The 24095-nt window shown below is 33.2% G+C and overlaps 1 protein-coding gene across 1 annotated transcript in view; it reads right to left on the bottom strand.

The window, feature by feature from the left end:
• Positions 1–13928, bottom strand: part of LOC145667133 (phospholipase B1, membrane-associated-like) — a 30641-nt gene extending 16713 nt beyond the window's left edge. Inside the window, exons 1-2 of the mRNA XM_081734876.1 lie at positions 13656–13928; positions 6799–6995 (exon numbers count right to left, since the gene is read on the bottom strand). Of these exons, the coding sequence (XP_081591002.1) occupies positions 6799–6972 (174 nt within the window). The 5' untranslated portion in view covers positions 6973–6995; positions 13656–13928. The remainder of the gene's footprint in view (positions 1–6798; positions 6996–13655) is intronic.
• Positions 13929–24095: the final 10167 nt, after the last annotated feature.

The following is a 24095-nucleotide window of genomic DNA, read 5'->3' as shown; positions in this document are numbered from 1 at the left end:
ATTTTCAAACTTTTTTTTTTTTTTAGTTGGAAGTAAAATGTTTAGCTGTGTTCAAAGAATGTAAATCAGTTGAAATAATTCCAACTCAACAATTTATACTTAACGTTTTCCACTAAGATAAAATTTAAGACCTCGATTATTTATAATTCTAAATCAGTACAGAAATGTAGAATAGCTACAAAGATTATAACATACAGTTATTTATTTTTGTTACACATTGGAAATGATTGTGATAAACTTCGATGAAATAATTGTCACAAGGGTTAAGTGATACAATTATAACTTACCCTTTTCTTGTAAATATAGTGAATGCAAAATCTTGTTTAATATGAAACATAAGAAGCAGTTTAAATTTATATATATTATATATGATATAGTGTGATATATCACTTCCAAATATGATTCAGCCAATCCGTAATACTGTAACTCAGGGATGCAAATAACTACTCGCCCACTCGCTCGGTGCGAGTAGTTCATCAGTGCGGGCGATTATTTAATATCGTACCGAAGGAAAGTAAATGATTTCTATTATTGGGTGTGGGCTAATAGCTCTTTTCTTGGGCGAGTAAAATTTTGTTGCTTATTTGTATCCCTGTTGTAACTCAAAAATATTGGAATCTTATAGTACTCAGTTTCACCAGAACTCATTAAATAACTGTTAAACTACTGTTAATTACTCCTTAATTAACAATGTACAAAATTTTAAACATTCGTTAAAATAAATGACAGCGTAGGAAATTATCGATTCATCGAACAATATATTTTAAAAAAATATTTAGCAATTGATAGAGTTGTAATGTTCATCTTTCAGCTGAAAGTTACAGCTTGGTCCATGCACCTTCTGTTTGTATATGTATACAGGGTGTTTCAAAACAACACCGGCAACGTTTGGGAGGTGATTCCTGACACCAAGATAAGACGAAAAGTATAGACCAACCTGAGTGCACGAATGCTTCCTTTCGCAGTTATAGGTTGCCGAAAAAATGAACTTTAATGGCTCATAGCTCCAAAACTATGGGACCTACCGTAGTCGGATCAAGATTTCACTTAGGAACTAATACGTGTGCGCTATCCCAAAAATACATATTTTAGAATCCTAAGGTACTCACGAAGAAATTTTTATAGAGCCAGTTTGGCTACGGGCATAGAGATTAAGCAGAAATATAATACAATTCAACCTGTAGAAGATATTAAAAGGATGGAATTAATTCGTTTAGCAGGTACGGAGGAAAGGAAAATACATACAATCCTAAAATTACCTTTTCAGGTTATGATGTTTCGATATACTTTTTATTAAATTATGATTAGCGTCTATGGTAATCATGAAATTCGAAATAGGCAGGGAAACCCGGAGTGGATATCCCTACTTTACCAAATCAGCCTTCTAAATAATGGAATAAAATTGCACATAACAAATTTTGAATCTAAAGTTGAAGTAAATAGTAACCACGAACTTTTTTCGAAATATTATTATCTTCAAGTTTGAAGCAGAACAAGTTAAATCAAACCATCAAAAAATGAAAAACATTAGTAAAATAAAATGTTACTGTACATGTATAAGTGTAGTAATTTCAACATAAAGCAATACAGTTTTTTTCTTTAACTAACATTGTATGGTGTATGCTTAAAGAGGATTTGCTGAGATCAACTTTAACTAATGTAGAGATACTCGTATTTTGATTTTTCTAACATGCTTGGATCAATTACATTAAAAAAAAATCAATATTATTAGATAATAAAGATAACGTTAGGAATACAATCAGCAGAGCATTAAGGGAAACATACATACATTTGGGAGCGTTCAGAGCACACATAGGGAATTCAAGTCAAATTACCAAAGTTGTGAGAAAAAGAGGCATTAACTTTGTAAACCCCATTCAAATACATAGAAAAGTGAACATTGTTTTCTACACTATAAGAGTAATTTACTGTATCTAGACATGAATATATTAAGCACTGAAAGGAGCTTTAGGATAGAGATCTTAAATGTGAAGTATGTCTGAAATAACCAAAATTGGTTTTTCAACCTTTGTGCATTGAACGCCCCATATATGTTTATGACAAATGGCAATAATAATAATAATGAAAAATAATGCAATGAGAAGAATTATGAAATACATTAATGGAAATAATAATAATAATAGTAGTAATAATAATGTATTGAAGATAGTAAATCAATAATTTACAATTGAAAATAAAGATCAAAGACATGCTTCAATTAATTAAATAATAATATTAAATAACATAAATATTATTATTTTATAAAGAATAATATTCATATAATAATAAAAATTATCATCAAGTAATTTGTGGAATTAAATAATCTAATCTTTCAACATCAGTTTATTATTATTACAAATATTGTGAAAGTAAAAAAAATACTATATGGTTAGCGTACGCATCTAAAGCGCGTAGTAGTTTCAGTTCAATTCTCGGTGGGATCTTATGTGGTTATATTTTTATGGAGAAATACGACCTTATCCCCATTGCCCTTTCCACGCTACCTTTCTGGTCTCAATCTGAGGTGTGTTATGAATTGAGAAAATATTTTCAAAGATCTGGTACCAGCTGGCAGTGTTAAATGACGAGGCCCTCGTGATCTAAAGTCCGGATTGTGATTGGTTGGTTTTGAACCCGGAATGGAAGCCACGGATCAATTGACGTCGATCGTCAGTTAGTCAGTGTTTAAGGTACGTAGAGTGTGTTTCTTTACATTTGTTAAATTAATATATTTTCTATTTATGAAAATATTGCATGAAAATTTATCCAAAGGATACCAGTGAGTATACGCAATGTATTTGAAAATTATTATAAAGAACTGACATATATACGGTTACGAGAAAGTGTCAAATTATGCTATTGAAAATTAGACTGCTTAAAGACGAAGAAATTAGTGTTTGTTATAAGCCATGTTGGAATTGCCCTTTTGTGAAAAAAAAAGTCTTCTAGGCTGTTTCATTGGGAAACTGTAGAAACTGTTTTTTTTTTACTACTAATCCTATTGTTAATTTTTTGTGTACTATTAGTTATTTTTCTCTTATTTTTTATTTTTTTATTATTTAATAAATTGTTTGCACTTGTTATTTGAAATACTAGGTTTGTCATTGCTAAGTAACATCCTTGAACAACTGAAATAATTTTTAAATTAATTTAATATATTAAAAATGAGAGTAAGACATTTACATTATGTGGATGCGCCACACGGTCTTTCAATACAGTACCGGCGAAAAACCCTCCCTAATTTTTCAGGATTATTTCCCCGGAAGTCAGGTCTGTGTTTTCAAAGTTATATTGTACTTATTTATTCCTTCAAGTGCGGATTTTGGCCCAAGGCGGTCATCCGGAAAGAAATTGAATTTAAGAGTGTTTCGTTACAAGTGTAATAATAAAAATAGTAAGATACTATATTTTTGCATACATTTTGAACCCTATATCCTCCTTAGGATACGCCCTTTAATTGAAGGGGTGTGGTGGGAACCTAGCTCAATGGAAGTGCTAACTATGGTCTGAAATTTATTTCTTTATGCTACTTTCTTGCGACGCGATCACAAACAACAAACAACGACACTTTTAAAGTGGTAAAATAAATTATCTGAAATGCTCCCCTTACTCCCGTGAAACGGAAATTTTTCAAAATGTTAGGACACTGTCCACTTATTTTTAATGAGGATTTTTTTTTCTACCGAGCTTCATCATTCTAACTTGATGACCTCTAAGATATTAAATTTTTGCATAAATTTTGAGCCTCATACAATTCTTAATCATTTTAATCAAAATAACATGATGAAATCCCAGTTCAAGATAAAATGATAACTATATTCCAAAATTCATTTCCATGAGTCGATCTACTACAAGATCACTTTCATTGTTATGTACAGTATATTAGATATCATAGAAAAGTTTTAATGTTACATCTTTTTGTTTCTACAAAATCTTAAATAGTAAGACTATTCATGGCTTTGGATTAATTGTTTTAACAAAAGAGACACTGACCAAAGCTTAAAACTTTACTTTATTTTAAATTATAATTTGTAACTGTTTCGGATATCTAGCATATCCTTCTTCAGACACGATCGAAATTAATGAAAATACAGACATATATATAAATGTTGTTATAACAGAGTTTAAATTCTTTAACCGTCATATATATATTCATTGTTATAAAAAAATTTTTAAATTCTTTTAACAGTCATATATAGAGTCATTGTTGTACTTTTTTATTTTTATTTATTTATTTATTTTTCTTATTTACCGAGGCCTTCAGCACATCCTATAAGTCTTCGTGTTCACTTTCCATTTAATCACTTCCTTTATTTTTGGTTCTTATAAGGGCCTTTTATTTTTATTTTTATTATTATTTTTTTATTTTTATTTATTTATTTTTTTTTCTCTATGTTATTCAAACTTCCTTGCCATGATTCATTAATTGGTAATCCCCCTGTCCAGTTCATCAGTTTATCTCTTCCTACCTTCTTTATCCAATCCGCTTCTTTCCACTTCCTTATTATCATTCTTTTCTCCATCTCCAATACTTCCGTCTTATCCCAATTAATTGCGTGATTCGTCTCCTTAACATGTTTGTATATGGATAAACTGATGAAGAGATAAACTGATGAACTGGACAGGGGGATTACCAATTAATGAATCATGGCAAGGAAGTTTGAATAACATAGAGAAAAAAAATAAATAAATAAAAATAAAAAAATAATAATAAAAATAAAAATAAAAGGCCCTTATAAGAACCAAAAATAAAGGAAGTGATTAAATGGAAAGTGAACACGAAGACTTATAGGATGTGCTGAAGGCCTCGGTAAATAAGAAAAATAAATAAATAAATAAATAAAAATAAAAAAGTACAACAATGACTCTATATATGACTGTTAAAAGAATTTAAAATTTTTTTATAACAATGAATATATATATGACGGTTAAAGAATTTAAACTCTGTTATAACAACATTTATATATATGTCTGTATTTTCATTAATTTCGATCGTGTCTGAAGAAGGATATGCTAGATATCCGAAACAGTTACAAATTATAATTTAAAATAAAGTAAAGTTTTAAGCTTTGGTCAGTGTCTCTTTTGTTAAAATCTTAAAAATAAGTAAAGAGTAACCATTAAGCACCTTTAATGAAATTGTATATATATATATATATATATATATATATATATATATATATATATATATATATATATATATATATATATATATGGGGGGGGGGGTCTTAAAACTTTCATAAATCTATATAGTATGTTTGGTTAATGCATCTTTCATCCGTCTTCCTTCCTTTTCCCTTCCCCATCAAATAAGATTACGCATGCACATTTGTAGACAACACTTTTCTTTTCTGGGTTTACAGCCATCGCTCCCAAATCAAAACTTTGACATGAAACAAGTTCAAAATTACCGTAAGAATAAATATAAGAACAACTTTGCTAATTTAATATGTTATTTCCATTTAAGAATGTGCTACTAATATGTTTACTTCTGTAGGATAGCTATAATTAAATAACGATCAAATATATAAATGCAGAAATTCAAGAGATTCGAATACGTTTTACAGAGGGGAGGGGGAGATCAAGCTTTAGTATGAGACCATATTCATCACCTACATGGGGGGGGGGATCTAGAGCTTGGTAAGGAATGCTTCCTCTCTTGACATGTCTGAAAAAAAGAAAAAAAAAAACAATGCGAAAACCATCCTTGAGTCAGTTTGTTACTTATCCTCCCATCTGTTGGATAATAAACCAAGGCATATTACATGAATTTATTCGTAAAAAAATGTTCATAACTTATTCAATTCCATAAAAAAAATTCGACTCATGTGCAATTTGTAATGATCTATTAAATATTGTTATATATATATATATATATATATATATATATATATATATATATATATATATATATATATATATATATATTATTAGCAAGGACATGAAATACTATCATGAAATATAAGCAAGAATAGGAAAAGCGAAAAAAGGATTTACGAAGAAGAAAAGTATATTTTGTGGGTCCTTGAATAAAGAGTTAAAATAAAAACTTATAAAATGATTGGTGAGGAGTATTGTAGTCTTTGAGACAAAACATGAACATTATGCAAAAGCGATGAAGAAAGACTGGAGGCGTTTGAAATATGGATATGGAGAAGACCGAGGAGAATTTGCTAGGTCGAACGGCAAATTGATGAGAAAGTGTTAGAAATAGTAGGGGAAAAATATGTGTAATTAAACATATACAGGTTGGAGCATTGTCGGAGAAGGAACTGTATTATGAGAGATGTGCTAAAGGGTAAAGTGCACGAAAAAGAAGAGGAGGCGAAAGAGGGTACAGCTGATAGACCAGTGGCGGTGCTAGGCTCGTAATATTAGGGGTGCAAGAGGGAAGGCAAGAAAATGTTTTGGAAGGCGAGACAACCACACTTGTTTTGCTTTGAATAATTTTATTATCGGTTGTACATATTATTATTATTCACCAGTTGTACATAGAAAAATGGGGAGGGGGCGAAGGAGGGCATGAAAAATATTAGAGTGTCGGTCGTCTCTCCTCGCCCCCTTGTAGCGCCGCCACTGTGATAGTATTAAAAAAAAAACTTCTACGGAAAGACAAAGACGTTAGTTGAAGACCGTGGTGCATGGAAATTTTTCCACTTGGCAACGACCTACCAATAATAGCAGAATGCCTATGATGACGAAAAAAAAATATTTTTCTTACAGTTAATATTAGTAATAATTATTCTATTCTAAATATTGAAATAGAATAACAAAATTATAAATTACTCTTAGTTTTACCTTGAGTTTAAACTTTTCCGGAACTTGTTTATGATCCTTAAGTTGGCTATTGGGGTCACCAGATTTAATGTATGCATCTCGTAACTTTTCCACTAGCTCCGCTGGACTAAATTTAGCTGAAGAAGATTCGTTGATAACCAAGGACACACATAGAACTACTATTAGCAGTCTCATTACGTACGAGATCTGGACCAATACTGAAAAGTAATTGTTATTAAAACATTCACAAACTCGGAAAGAATATATTGTATTGTTCTTACATGTACTATAACACTCGTTATCATTTATTTGTTTATTAATTCACAATAACCTGCTCTGTTCTTCCGCTCATCCATTTATAAATGTGCATTTATATCATAAAGAAATAAGATGAAGTAATAAACGGCATGGATCATCAATTGTAGGCTTTACAAGATCGTTTGTAAAATATGGTATAGAAAGAAACTGTGAATACAAAAATCAAACAGCTTTCAGAGCACTTGCAAGAGAAATAATATATATATATATATATATATATATATATATATATATATATATATATATATATATATATATAGTAAACGTATAGGGTGCTTATAAAGTGTCGAAACAATAGGAGAATTGATGAAAACATAATGTGCCTTAACATAAGAAGTAGTCTATACGTCAGCCAGCATTCTCGACACACTTTACAAAAGTATTTACTTGAATATCTTTGAAGTACGTTAAGATCCACAGCGAAATTTCTTTCTTGTTCTACTCTCGTTTCCGTATGGTTCAGGAGGTTCATGAAGGATTATTGAGAGCATTTTTTGTATTTCAAAAGAAATATTGAAATGTTCCCTCATATTTACTATCAAAACTTTTTTAGACTTCGTAAGTTCATGGCTGCCTAGACATAAAACATTTGACTCATTTTACTGATTAACATATAGGCTAAAAAATCGGTTCTCAGTGCGATTATTTCTAGTTTTCTTACATAGAAGTTTGTTTCATTTTAATTCATGTTATGATTATGTGAACTCGAATAGTTAATAGGAACTTGCCCTCTCTGTGGATGGTAATATGTCTCATTCCTATGAGGCACGAAATTTTCGTTTTCCATTCTGTATCAAAAGGCAATTGATGAGGTATTTCAATCAAAGATAGCGAACTCTAGTTAAGAAAGCCAAAAAAACATGACGATGGGAATGGATGGTAAAAGCAGCTTTTGACTACAACATTTCATGGGTTCTATCGCTATTTTTAAAAACACGTAAAGATATTTAAGAGAGCTGTGAATTGTAATACTTTCTCTCGTGTTAGTTGATATTGCCGCCTTTGTTTAATCCTCTTGTAATAAGAAAACACTTTATGTATTAAAGATATGTATTTTGTAAAAATCCAGAAAGAAAATATTTTTTGTTGTAGAATGATTCATTTTCCGATTGCTGCTCATCTCCTACTGTCCTGTCATTATTTTATGCTTTTTGGTGTAGAAGGTATTCAAGTACCAGACATAATTTGTACTAATGTTATTGACGATATAATTCTTTGACAAATTACTTCTCACTTATGTTGGGTTGTCAGACAAATTTGTCTGGTATTTCTACCAATGCTATTCGAAATAACATGAAAAATGTTTTATTGAAGTATTATCCAGATTATTCTCAAAGTCTTTTCAGATTTGAAAGCATCATTAATTTCAAATAGAATTCATAGTATCAGGATTCATAGCCAAGGAAATTTCCTGCTTCCAGGGAAATAGTCGAGTTGAATTCTAGACTAAAATTTGTGAGTGTGCAAAGCGAGCGGAGAATGAGTAATGGTACGTAAATCTCTCACAGGGCACAGTGAACGTAACTCAAATGGTCTGGGCCTAGATTTTTTTTAAATTACAAACCAAACTTCTCAACCCTCTATACACATTTAATGGGCTTTCTTTCTTTCTTCTCGTTTTTGACATTAGATGTCACTTTTCTGCGGTGACGATTCGTGCCGTCACGCACTGTATGTTATTTTCAGCATAATGTATCTGCACGCAGTTTCGTTAAAATCTTGCATATTCTTTAGGTACTTCTAAACTATCTTTATTACCAATTCTGACATTTTATGGTCATAAGTTTGGGGGGGTTCTTTGCTACAACCAACCGTTTCATGAAGGAGAGTGAGAAACACACATTTCCTTATTTTATGTCTACTATACCTAAGTGCAATTTCATTCGCTTCGATGTAGTTTCTTCTGTGCTATTGGTGTCAACTTTGAAATTTTTGAACGGGGACTTTTGTCCCCAGGTACCGTTTTTACGCAGAAAATGCATTTGAGAAAGTGTGTGTTCACTTATTTCACGTTCTACTGTCTACCTACCAAATTTGGTCGAAATCAGCTTACATCAGTAAGATCCACACAACACATAATTAAATATATAAAATGATTGAAGTCGATTTCAACCAAATTTGGCAAATACTAGAAATGACATAAAGAAATATGTGTCGTTTATTTTCTACGGAAAACGGTTCTTGGGGGCAAAAGCCACCGTCCCAAAATTTTACACTAAAACTGATGCAAATATGGTAGGAAGAAGTAGATCGCGGTGGATGCAATTACACAGACATAGTCTATAGTAGACAGAAAATAAGGAAACGTGTGTCTTGTATTTCATAGAAAACGTCCGTATGAGCATTTGAGTTTCATGCCTCATTTCGTCATCAAGACAAGTATGACTTGATTAATGGATCAATTAGAATTATAGCAAAATATACCCTAACAACACTGTTAAAAACACTTTCTTAAATCTCAGAAACCGTTTCTTATCTGTGCACCGAGAATATCGTTTCTTAGAAACAAGAGTTTAAAAATTTCATTAATGAGAAATGAAGAAGATTAAATGAGGTTGTATAAAGCGAAACGAGAAAATATAGATCTACTGTTACTTTCCTCATGTAAGAGAATTGCCAAATCTCATTCCTAAGAAAACGGTTTCTCAAATTTAAGAAATTATTTTTAACAGTGAATTTGCCACGTAGGGAATTGAAGAAAGAAAGAATTCATTTTCGACCAACTGTTCAAAGAAGGTGTCAATACAGTGCTGTGTTTCATCCTTTTCAGCAGCTTCAGTTATATGAAGTAATTGCAGTGGAGCTGTATAGTAAAGAAACGTTAATTTTAAACATCAGAAGGTTGAAAGCTCTTTGGTTAGCCTACTTCATATAATAATTTACTATTATGCAAGATGAAACATGACACAAATATTCATACATTATTTATAAACAATGTATTAAAACTAACAGTTAAGTACGTGAAGTATTTTATTTGCATTATAGACATTCCTGACATCGATATCGATCCATAATCGATCAACTTTGAAAGATATAGATATCACTGATCTCTTATTTGATTTGTTTATGAATCTCAAAATATTTTGTCATCTTTAAAGATGGTAGTATTTGGATTTTTTAAAAGATGATTGATATTAACTGTCTATTGTTTATCCATGCTATAACTGAAACATCAGTGGTTTCCATATTTCTTCAGAGTTAGGGTACTTCTTTTATTTTTAAGGCAAGGTACAAACACCACACTTTTAAATTTTGGTAATTACGTAGTAATAGTAATGGAGAGATACGTAGCAATATTAACAACACGTAAATGATAATTTTTTATTTGTTATAAGCATAACATATACAGTATTATTATTATTATTATTTATATTTTATATAAATTGATATTTTTATATACATTTTAAATCACGATATTTACGTTGTCTTGACTAACGGTGGGTACTCAGTCTTATAAGAAAGAAAACACCTGTGACCAGTAACGTAGCCAGGATTTTTGTTCTGGGGGGCTTTAGTGTTGTTGTCTCTCTTTATATATATAATAAAACGAAATATAATAAATTAGTTAATATAATACAAAATGTTAAACTGCATTTGACAGATATTAGAAACAACCACGAAAAAAATCCCAAATTCTGAAAATTCGATTTCCGTACCCCTCCCCCAAAATGCTAACATTTTAAAAGAATATAGACGATGTAGGCGAACACAGCTTGCCTAAGAACTGTTTAGTGAACAATAGTACAGGACAGTAAAACGTACCTGTGACAGCTTAGAGTTCTTTCCATCTTGTGGATTCTTGGGGAGACTCCTGATACCATAGAATGCTCGTAGTTTGTAATGTACTATTGTGTACTGTTGCAGTAGACAGTAAAACACTTTTGAAACGACAATTTTTTTCGTCTTGTTTCTCGCTATATCTTTATGGTGGTGTGTGTGTTAATCCCTCTCCCTACATGTAATGGTAACATATGAACTAACCTTCCATTTGCATATTTCAGAATTTTTTAATTCGTTACCATTTTCGAGAAAAAAAAAATAGTTGCCATGACTTTTGCAATGACCCTCGTATATACTGAACTACGATGTTAGCCATTTATCAGTAAAAATTAATTGCAATTAACCAATCAATTGAATGTAATTGCTCTTGAAATTAATTGCAAACTATACTCAATTGCAATTTAATGACAATTTAACTTTACTTTCAATTACTTTCAATTGACTGATTTATTGTAATTGATATGTCAATTTCGTAATTTCAGTGGTTAGAAGAAACATAATAAGAAATATGACAATCTTAATCCGATTGTCGGGTTAAAAGGAAAACAACACTCGACGCCCGAATATTCTTAACTCGATACTTGATAAGTTTGGCCAAATAAGATATCAATACAGCAATTCTACATGAATTAGTCCTATAAATAACAATAATAAATATACGAATTCATAATGATATAATCATATAGCAATAATATTAATACTACGCCAACTTATGGTTCTAACCATAGAAAACATTTTAAATGCTTTGAATGGCATCACTGTATAGGGCCCTATACTCAAATAAACTTTCTAGTTCAGCTGTTCTGAAACTTCGCGCTTTTCAGGATCCCTTTGATATGATATGCATTTACCAGACGCTTAACAATTTATTTAATAGAAGGTAAGAAAATAGTTTCATTTAAGCATAATGAGCACTATAATCACAGTACTTGTAACGCGAACTTTGATCAGGGAACAAACTTAAAACAAGAAATTTCCAACAGCACGTATTTTAACTGTAACGAAAAACTTGCTTATTATACTTGTGCTTTTCATAAAGAAAGCTAAATAATATTAACTTTGACTTGAAGACCTCTGACTATAGCCTACACTCAAGGTACTCAGAGGATTTGCGGACTCAGAGGTTTAAGAATCATTTTTCCAGTGGATCAATCCTAACAGCACAATTACATAGCAGGCATATGCCTATCATGTTCTCTCAGGCACAGTATGTCCAGTATGTGCCTTATATACTTCTGAGAAAGAAATACATAGATTGCAAGTGATAGTCACAGTCTATGTCCGCCCCTAGGCACATGCCTGACACGTACCTGGGGAATGTGTCTAGTATGTTCTAGGTATGTTCCCCATGCCGTAAGCTCAATGAACCACAAAATTACTCCCCCAAAATATGTTAAATCGCCGCGTGCTCTTCCGACTTGGCCACGGAAGCGATGAAGAAAACGTCGCTTGTAGACGAATAAATTATTGAGGTTTTTTGCACTCGGCTAATCAGAGTGCTCCTTTAACCGTATATAATCGACTATAACCGTTTAAGATCAGATAAAATCTGCTCGCCATGTAATTTTATAGCAAATTGACGAGTGTTTATTTACTGTATTTCATGGTTCTTCCATATTCACTTTCAAATCATCGGTGACAGTTGCCATCTAGTAAAGTTGATGCGTTTATTGTTTATAGTACACAATCGCTTAGAAAAAGAAGCAACAAATGCATCAAATGTGGGACATGAATTTAGAACATCTAAATGGCGAATGCCTAGCACATCTTGTGCTGTTAGGGTATCTGAAACAATATGTACTTAAAGGACGTACCTAGAATATGACAGATATTTGTCCCAATTGACGACATAAAAACAATGACTGTTGCGAAACTGAGCCAGGTATATAAATGCTATATTTGTGGTACAAAGCTACAAATATCAATTAGCTGTAACAAGTATCTAAAACTGTAGGTAGCTGAAGTACATACTTAGCACATGAATATCATATGTGCCAAGTTTCGGTACCGGTACCTAAAAAGTAGCTGGGACACCTAAATGGCACATGCCTAGCACATCTTGTGCTGTTAGGGAAGTAGTCCAGCAGCCTCTTTAAATGTCTATCTACTCAAAATTTAGAATCACACAATAACATAAATATTTTTTCAAGAATTGTAATGGTGTCTCTAAAAAAAAAAAAAATCCGAAGTATAGACGAATAGCAAAACACAAAATTTGTGTTACTGATGCAGGCGTGGATCCAGAATTTTTTGTTTGGAGGAGTCCAAGGTTTGGGGTGTCCAATAACACAAGACACTATCGAATGCGTGTTATTATACACAACAGAAAAAATGATAAGTGACTTTTAGGTACTGACACCTATATTCTCACGAAAAATTGTAAAATTAGATTTTTTTATTAGAAAAGAAATAGTACACATGATGAAAATGGTCAAATCTTTAGTCTATATCAAGTATATGTTTGCTAAATTAGTATGATTTTATTAAGAATGTGTACAAATGAATGTCGAATTACGAACTTTTTTATGGGGTGTCTGGACCCGGTAGACCTCCGGTGGGTGTGCCTATTTACAAAATGAATAGACCTATATAATACCGATTATCGATTTTATATTGCGCTGATGTATATCAATATGGTATGGAGCCTCAGTTCAAAGTACCCATTACCTTATTTTATTTTCGTCTTACGTTAGTAAAAGCAAAAATAATTGCGTCAAGACAATAATTCTTGATGAACTAGGATTTTGAATATAATTTATATTATAATTACAAGTACTTACCAAAGTAAGAAATCCAATTATGAATAACAGTTACTAAACGAACCTTTCTGCAACGAACTTACAATATAATTCTGTTTTCCTCTCTTGGTGAACTTGAACTTGTGCGTGTGCTTTTCTTTTCTACATCGAATTCCATGCCTAAGGTGGTTTAGCGCGAATGCCTTGTTTGTTTCTTCTTTTCCTCTGTTTTTTCTTTACAAGACAAAAATGTAACATAACATACACAAAATAAAAACAAATCGTTAACTGCAGATCTAGAGATGAACTCGTTCTCCCGTTGGAAATATGTGACTAGCATAAATATACGAAAAAAAAAATCCCAACGTAGTTGCTAAGGTTTTATTTTACTCAAATTGCTTCCTGCAACAACAAATGCTTTTTTTTTTTTTTTTGGTTAACAAGGGTCATTTGCCTTTTCTTTTCGCAAAGTTTAATTTATCTCTATCCTTCTTCATGCTTACGATAGTTTAATCCATTTGGAGTAGTTTAATAGCTTGCGTTATGATAGTGGAATATTTTGGTCATTATTTTACGTTTAATTTTAGTAGGCGAACTGGTAGATAAACAAAAAATGTATCTTTTTGATTTGTTATATATATATATATATATATATATATATATATATATATATATATATATATATTGCGTGAAAAGATTAAGTGCTGTGGGAACTTGGCCTGGTAGTCAAAGTCGTCATATTCTGAAGGCAAAATGGCAATTATGTGTTACGCTACTAATTAACAAACAGCAACAACGAATTAGTTTCAACTAGGGTAAGTATATAGGCGGATCAAGAGGGGAAAGGGCTAAAGAATTGTTCGCAAAGTCCAGGTCTATTCACAAGTAGAACTAAAGTAGCATCGGAGAAATCTTTCACCGCCCCCCCTTCCTTGGAGTCCGTCCTAGATGTGGTAAAGTTCATCCCGCTTAACTGATAGGTAAATGTGAGCCTGCTTGGTAATATTGGTTCGATTCTCGATAGTGTTATAGAGACCCATAACCAGAAATTTCATTCTCGGGAGAGGGAGATGGGAGAGTTCTTCACAATATTAGGGACTTAACCTAGTTTACGATATAATTTACCTAGTACTACCTAAATCGAGTCGAGATAACATCCACTACTCGGGTTTGTGTCGGGGTCAAGCATCCAGTATCAGCATTCGAACCTGAAACCATCATAAACATTAGCCCCAAAGGAATGAAAACATCATTAGAGATTAATTTATGAAATTATGACTTTAGTCATATTCCGCCTTATGCAGAGTCGTTTTGACAAATGATTAGCGTCATGCTAAACGCCCGACTTCTGCAGGAAGCATATGTAAGTCGAACGCTTTAGTATGGCTCTAATCACACTTCAGAAGGACTCTGCATATGGCCCATTGTGTCTTGAGGTATGCATTACTGTAATTTTATACTGTTATTCTCGTAGTAGCTATTCACAGACTGACAATTCCTATGTGCCACTCGACTGTTTTTAGTTTTAAGAAATTATAAATGCCTTCTTATGCACTTCCATGTTCAAATGAATCATACAATTTACGTCTCCATTGAGAAGACCATCCCAGCGCTGCGCTGGCTCACTAGTATAAAATCAGGTTAAACAAAATAAAACAGTCCAGGAAAATTAGACTTTAGCCCGAACATTTTGAGAAACACGCTGAAAATTGGTGGAGATGTTCAGAATGTTACCCTAATCAACTTACTCAAAGTCCCAAAAAATCCAGCTTGGGGAAACCGAGATATGACGTCATCAATATGTCCGCCGACCGAATTCATATCATAAACTTTAAAAACGTTATATCTACTCTGCATTTCAAGATAGGAACTTCGTGTTTGCTTCATTTTGCAGAAAATGTACTGGAAATTGTTATTTAGGACGTGTATTTGTCTTACATTGGCACTACTTTCAATTAGATGACCTCAAAGTGAAAATAATGTGCATTCTTGATCTGTTTTTTAAGATGTAACTGTAAATTACTTGGGAAGGAGTACATATACGAAAACATATCCTGAAGTAATTGTTATTTGTCGTTGCAAGAGCTTTCCAATGAGCCCAGTTATGTTGCTGTACCTCTAAAACTGACGGAGATATTCAATTCTATGTGCAGCAAGCCGTATTATCTCATCAAATTTATTGTGACGTGTAAGGGATAAAGACCGACCAGTCTGTAGGGGTAAAAGCTTAGTGAAACCTACACAAAATTAGTGAATTTTCATAACTTGGTAGACAATACCCTAACCAACATCCTTGCCGCTCCAACGTTTGCGTCATCCAATATGGCGCCCATTTCTAATATGGATGCCGTATCTAAGAGTTTATAAATTACGCTTTGACTCGGACATTTCGAAAAATACGCTGAAAATTGATGGAAATATCCCGGGAAGTGTTCTAATTAACGTACTGAAAGATCAAAAGCATCCATTATGGAGAAAAGCCACCATTTTGAAAAACTGACGACGCTATCTCGGATATTAGCATTTTGTGGTGTAACTTTGAAAGTAGCAGTCCGATAAAGATATTTCTCGGACCAAGTAAATACTTGTAAGCCAGATTACACAACGGAAAGGTTTACTTTAAATAAAAACAATAATTTAGTGCTTCTGGACCATTTTAATTGAATTACGTGCTATAAAATGAAAATGAAATCTTTTAGTTTTACGTCCCATAATTATGCTGGCTAGGCTAAAGGAGACGGTGATGATGAGAAATGAATGAAATAGTGGAATGAAGAAAGTGGGAGGAAACGGGAGAACCCCGAGGACACCCACGTACATGGTGTTTGTCCACCAGAAAGTTCACTTGGCGCGAGCTGGGATCGAACCAACGACGAGGTGAACGCTCTAGCACTGAGCCACCGCGGTCCTCATTTTATATGCTATGACAGTGGGTAAAAACCAAAATTAAAACGTTTAGTTAACATCTTTACAGTAGAATTAGAAGTGAATATGTAGTTTAGAAATCAGCTCAATAATGTTCAATGAAGCATTGCACATCCCAACGAGCAATCATCCATATAGCTCCTGTCTGTGTGTCAGTCCTCCAACAATTTTTATAGTCCGCATAAGTACTTGTGGACGACCATGTCTGCCCAAACCCCTGTTCAAAATTTATCCGATTTTCTAATAATGGAATAGTCTTGGGTGGTGAACCGTTCGAATTGTGAGGTTGTCATGGTTTCTTCTAACTTCGTCATTAGCTGAAGGTTAATCTGAACAAACTTAGGTGCCCAGTAGTGAGCAAATACGGAATTATACTTTTTACAGAGTAGAGGTGGCGTTCCCAGTAGCTAGAGAGTTCTGCTCTAATAAAAAGACAGAATGTGTGTTGGCATTCGTCTTAATTCTCAAGGAAATCGCAAAGTTTTTGGAACACATACAAAATTGTGTCACTTTCTGAAAATTCATTTAAAAACAGTATCACGTCATCCATTTTTCCTCCTGTATTTTCATGTATTGTAACATTTTGACTGGTTGATGAAATCTGCCTTCCTTATCAAAGAATTAAAAAAAAAAAAAAAAAAAAAAAAAAAAAAAAAAAAAAAAAAAAAAAAAAAAACAGAAAATTACGCTTGATAGAAACATATAAAATTAAGCAACACAAGCCTACTATGTCGTTTGTAACTTTATATCTACCTAACCTGCAGAGATTATATATCAAATGAAAGGATTTTTTTTTTTTTTTTTTTTTTTACAAAATATTTTGTTATCAGTTCCAAGAACATATAATTGAACCTAAACTAAGAAATCAAAGAAAACATAATTATTCTATAGACGGTGGTGGCGTTGATGCATGTCTCATTGAATTTTATTTATGTGTGACTAGTGATTCTTAGTGCTTTGTTTACATTATGATTTATGCAATTCTCGTAGAATTTCAGTCACTTCATTTTGATTTTTGGAAGACATTTTAGAACTTCATGTAACATTTTCATATCTCGATGTCGAACATATAATATCTAATCATATACCGTAATTGCGTTGATACTGTTTTAATATTTCTTATATATATATATATATATATATATTAAATTTATAGACTAAAATTTTTTGTGTCATTTCTTGTCAGTTCTACCAACATAATTTCGCATTAGGCAAATCTTGAAAGGCGAATCTTGAATTCAAGATTCGCCTATACATTCTCTTGAGTTAATATTTGTAAATTCAATTGCCTAAGGTTATTAGGCGAATCTTGAATAGGCGAAATTTGAGACACCATTTCATCTAGATAAGAGAAGAACTTCTGAGTGACTGACTGAGCTACGCTCAGACCAAACCACTTAAGCTAGAAACTTTAAATTTTGGCAGTACAAAGGATTTGTGACATAAAGTACCCTAAGTAAGGATTTTCGGAAATTCGACGTAGTGGGAGGAAATGGGATTGGCAATTATTATCGTAAAATGTGTATATCTAAAAATTTCTGAAGGGTAAAGACATGAAATTTGGTATATGAACTTCTCATTTAAAATAATTAAAGACGCGTTTAACCGTTTCCTGATATTTCCCCTAGGAGGAAAGAAAAAGATGCGGAAAAGGGGTAGGGTTACATTTATTATAACAAAATAACCATTTCTCAAAATCTCTTAAGATTCAAAACATGAAATTTTCTTTTTAGATTTTTCATTTAAAATAACTAAAGACGTGTGTTTAGTGTTTAGTGATGTTTCGCTTAGATGGGAAGAAAAAAGCTAGAAAGAAAAAGGGGAGAAGTTGCTATTATCAAGCAGTTCTTGAGGCATGGGCTGCTACTACTTCTTGAGGACCCGTCGGAGGTCTGGAAGAGTACTGGGTGGAGGTATACGCTCTACAACACGACTCGCTAGAGCATCCCAAGCATGCTCTATGGGGTTGAGATCCGGGGAGTATACTAGCCTCTCTATTCGATGAATATCTTCTTCCTCAAGAAGAGGGACCACGGCAGCCACAGGCATGCGCAACGTGGGTGCCATGGGTGCCTTGGCACCCCCATTAGACAAACTTTTTTATGTAGAATTATTACAAACTGAGAAGAGATTACGTGTAAATTATTTCCCATCTGCATGTGTGCCGTGCGTCGCCAACGCAGCGTCGGATGCAATGATCTATCTTTTCTTAGGGAAAAAGGGGGGGAGGACGACATTCCATATGGTGGTACTTTAGATCTGGCACCCACATTCCCAATGTCCTGCACACGCTAGTGACGGCAGCTGTACGATATGGATGAGCATTGTTGTCTATAAAACGAAGCTCTGGACGTACTGCTCAAAGAAACAAACGAACATGACGGAGAAGAGAGTCCCTCCTTCTACAAACTGCAACTTACTATAGTGCGTACATCATTATGCTGACCTTGATTTCGCCGACTGTTTTGTTCGTTTTCACAATGTTTTCTTGGCGGTATCGAGTTCCAGATTCACGCCAGATATACCGTCGTCCAGAATCAGATGACAGACAAAAGCGGCATCGCAACTTCTCCCCTTTTTCTCTCTAGCTTTTTTCTTCCCTTCTAAGCGAAACATCACTAAACGCTGAAACACATATTTAGTTATTTTAAATGAAAAATCTAAAAAGCAAGTTTCATGTTTCTATCCTTAAGAGATTTCGAGAAATGGTTATTTTGTCATAATAATATTGTAACCCTACCCTTTTTCCGCATACATGTTAGGGATATGAAACTTGGTATATAAAGTCCTTATTTAAAACAAACGGGAATACGTCATAGCGTATTTGGAATTTTTGCCACAACGTTTACCGAAATTCCGGTTTCAATGAGACAGTGGGAGCAATTTTTCTTGTCTGAATAATATATAAAATTGTCTGAGGTTGCCAGTCTTATAATCAGGAAAAAAGTGGGGGAAGGGGTAGACCATACGAAATGAATTTTTAAACACAGCTAGGACCTGGGTTTAGATGGGTTTTTATCATTTCACTTTGATCAAAATACGTATTCTATGTGTGAAACGTTTCTCTCATTTTTGGGAAAGAATAATGTCATAAACGTATTCTTGCCGTGCAAAGAACGGAAGTAAAGGCTGAAATTAAAGATACGAGACCGTAAGGCGAGTAAATTCGGGGTTTCGGAGAAGAAATTCCCAGCTAGTGATATATAGTGATAGTGTGACTCAAACCTTTAGATTAAGTTTTAATATCATTGACTGTTAGAAATTGGAAATAAGAAAATTTTCTTGAATAAGTATTAACCGATGTGTTTCATGATTTAGCTCCGAAAACTATGCTCGCGTCCTGATGAAATTTATATAAGACAGCCGGTAGAGTTGCAGTGTTGCGCAACGACCAAAGTAGTTAAAAAAAATATTATTATCAATAGTAGTAAAGAACAGAACAATACTTTTTAATGCTCGCATATATACACTTTAAATAATATATTTTTTTTTATTTATTTCTGTAACTGTCCGTTCCGTTAATCCGTTTTAAAAACCGAAAAATAATCCGTCACAGAGTCTCTAATTTATATTGTGTTGCAGCGACCATACAACGACCAGATTCCTTCAGCGCGGCAATTGGAGCGAATGTTAAGTCTCATTTCCCATATCTCAGAAGTTAAAGGGACTGGTCGTTGCAGTGCTTCTGCAACACAGCACGGTTTCCAGTGAACGAGAAGGTTTTTCGCACTAAATAAGATTTTTGAATTTTATTTCACTAGCAATTAACAAATGGAATTTGTTTTTATGCATTCATATTTTTAAATTACAGGACCATACTGAAGCAAATCAATATAATGACAATTAAAAAAAAAGCTATTGCAGAATTACAAAATAAGAAAGAAAATATCTAGTAGAGCAGAAAACAAATGAAAGTAGACCCGCATTTACAAGTTAATTCTTAGCTTATAATGATGATGAAGGCTTCTTCCATCAAGCCTTCATTATCAATATAAGCTGTGATTCAAATATTAATAAGTTAGTATGTAGAATCGCCCCCTCCCTGTGTGGATAGCCTAGTATTTTAGTATATACATATTTTTATCTTTTATAAAATCAGTATATTTTATACTCTTGATAATTTCCACATAAAACTGTATGATGGGGAACACCACATTGAATTTGGGACTAGTTAGCAATGCTCAGGGTCGTAGCCACGAGGGGGTCCACCGAGTCCGGACCTCCAAAAAATTTCGAAACTTGACTAACATTTGTAAACTTTCCTAACGAACTATACTTGTTTAACAGAGAAACGATTGATGTAGGCTAAATATTTTATTTACGCCTCCTCATGTACTCTCTCTTTTCTTAAAAATAATCCTTCTATCATTTTTTTGCTAAGAATATAGGTGACAGTTATTACTTGTACTTATCGTCTTTCCGGATGCAGAATAAGAAAGGTATATGTTTCTACATAGACATAGACATATCGAACCCCTCCCAACACACATTTCTGGGTGTAGAACTCGCAGCGCAGTTTGTTTGACTTTTACCTTCTGTTAGGTACACATGCTGATTCTACATCTGGCGGGTTTCGAAGTTTCCTTTCCAGAACATATGACATTGATAGCATTGTTTTGCCTCATTTGGAAGTATACTATGTTCATCGTGCATTGCGTAACAACCAAGACGGATGATTTGGAATGTAGTTTTTTTCTTTTACGCACATGTGTGTGTGTTTATGTATGAATATGTGACATTCGGAATTCATATACCAGTACCTCTTTTGTATCACTGTTTTGATTTTTATTTATTAGATTTAATTTTATTGTGTGTGCTTTATTTCTGTAAATAACCTACAAATTCTGAATGAATTGTATACAGTGACTTCTGTAAATAACTTACAAAAAACATTGACCAGCTTTCAACTGGGGAAAAACTTGAAATTAAGGCTTAGACAAAACAAGCAAAGGACAATTCAGGAGAGTGTTCGAAAAACATCCAGTTTAAATTTACAGGATGTTTTATGGCAGTAATGTTGTTTGCACTAGATAATTTTCTCAATTTATTTTAAATATTCCTGGATAAACTGTGAATAAAGTGTGTTCAATGGATATTTTTATAACACTAATCTCTGTTACGAACTCTCTTCAGTCAACGCTGAAGAGGAATTCGGATCACTGTCAGGGACTGAGTTTGCTAGAATGAATCGTTCGCAATAATCTAGAAAAAATATTTTATTTAATCTACAAAGCTTCTGAAATTAATATTAACTGTACCTATGTCGTCAGCAAAAGATGAAAAGTATTTTTCTACATGAAAAAGAATTGACACTTTCAAGGAATACAATGTCCCAAGAAAGGTTATCACCATTGGTTATGCTTTCCATCGAAAAAGACCTGACAATAAGAATACCAGAGTTTAACCAGCATGTATTAGACAGATTTGCTCCAATCAAAGAGAGGAGAATGAACTTACTAATTAATTAAGGTGATTAATCGGATAAAATGTTCTGCATATATATATATATAAGTATGCCTAATTTCGCAGTACCACATAATATTAAAAAAAAATGAGAACTTGGGAAAGATTATGAAATTAGTTCTCCGCATGAGTAAGAGCAATATATGGCAGGTACTCCTTTATGAGAAGAAACGTTGTCCTTCTACCTGTAGCGTCCCTCAGAAACTAGATGAAACAGAAAAAGCAATGCAATTTTTCGTGCTCATTGGGACGTGAAGCACAGTTGTTTCTTCACCAGCTATTTGTGGTAAAGATGTTAGAGCACAGTATATCATGGGTATGTAAATATGTAGAGGAAATTACAAGGAATGTAATGATCAGGGCCCGGATCTTGTTGACAAGTCAACTTTTTTCTGTTACGCATAGGACAAGGCAAGTTCAAATAAAAACGGTATCCATCAACTCTAGCTTCTAAAAATATATATTTTTAGGGTCAACTTTTGGTCACTTTTTGCCGTTTTGAAGTTTCAGGTAATCTTTTAATATTTTAAAGTAACTTTTAGGTCACTTATGGTCTTTTTATTCTTTTTCTTCTACATAAGGAAATCTTAAAATTAACACTGTTTATGGATGTGAAAAAGATGAAGTTAAATAATCTCTTTCTATGCTTCCTGACTATTGGGGTGGAAAAACTGCATTCTTAACAAGCTAATGAAAACTAAGCTGTAGCTGCTTAACGAAAGGTGGGGGTTGGTAGGTGGCCAAACAGATAGTTTTGGGTTGTTGACCACAAAGGATTAACTAAAAATATATTAGAAGGAGTACAAAAATTTTAAACAGGGTTTTTATCTATTATTCTCATGTAGTCTACACTTGCGAACTTTTATTGTTTTAAGAATGTTTCCTAGTTTCAACTCGGGAGTGAATTGATTCCTTCAGTACATACAATGACGCACAATGGATTGCAACTAACTGAAACAAAACTTTTGAAAATGAGTGAGAAACCTTAATTAAAACTCAATAGATATTTTTTTAAATGTCAATGTTTAACGAAATAAACGTTTTAAAACGCAAGTTTTAAGGTCAATTTTTCTGTATTTTAGAGTCATTTTACAGGAATTTTAGTGTCATTTTATAGGTCACTTTTTAGAAAATTTTAGGTCAACAAGATCCGGGCCCTGGTAATGATATATGCAAAATATTTCTAGCCATTGTATAAAGCTCAGTATAGGCTTAATTTCAGTAAGGCTGTTTGGAGCCCTGGTACACGAGGAAACAAAGACAAAGAGACTTTCTTATAACAAGCTCTCTAGGAGGCGACGTTGTTTTTGAATTGGTTTCAGTCATAGCTTTTATTTAGTTAAGATAATTTGATTTCTTGTGTTTGACCATTTGCTTTTCTAACACTTGCTCTGTCATGTGAATTAGATAACACAATGCAACAAATTGCAAGGCCACAGAAACTTTTTCCGAAAATGTGGGCGTTCTTTCTGTATTTTGACCTCCTGAATTCGAAAAAGATACTCAAAATATCGTATCACTCACAGTTTTGGCACAAATCGCTTACATTTGCAATTGATGATAATGCAATATAATGGAATTATAATATATACGAAAACACCATCTCAGAAGCGGTGTGTCGGTTTCAATTGTTCACAGTTGCACCCCTAGCGAACTGCCACATTGGAAATGGCGCTTCCTGTTCGTCACTGTGTTGTTTGAGGAAGGAAGTACGTTTAGTGTTAGTGTGCAATATCTACCGGAGGCTGTGTAAACTCTCCTAACAGTTTTTGTTACATTTGTGGTGAAAAAAGACCGAAGAAACATTACTGATTTCGTCAAAAAGGTCTACCATGCCTATTTCGGAGTGAACCTAGGCGACATCAACAAACCATGGGCTCCACAGAGGTCGTGTGTGTAGAAGATTTGCGACGGTGGGCGCCAAGAAAGAAGAAGTCATTACGATTTGGCATCCCTATGGTCTAGCGGTAGCAACAGAATCATACCGACGACTGCTACTTCTGCTCTTGTAAGATTACTGGTTTCAACAAGAAAAACGAAAAGAAAATTGAGTATGCGAACAACATTCGCTCAGCGATTCGTCCTGTTCCACAT

This window comes from Thermobia domestica, chromosome 1, assembly GCF_964235325.1.
Source record: "Thermobia domestica chromosome 1, izTheDome1.hap1.1, whole genome shotgun sequence".
Classification (NCBI taxonomy): Eukaryota; Metazoa; Arthropoda; class Insecta; order Zygentoma; family Lepismatidae; genus Thermobia; species Thermobia domestica.
Note: the sequence above shows the minus strand (reverse complement) of the source record. Positions and strands in the feature narration are given on the sequence as shown.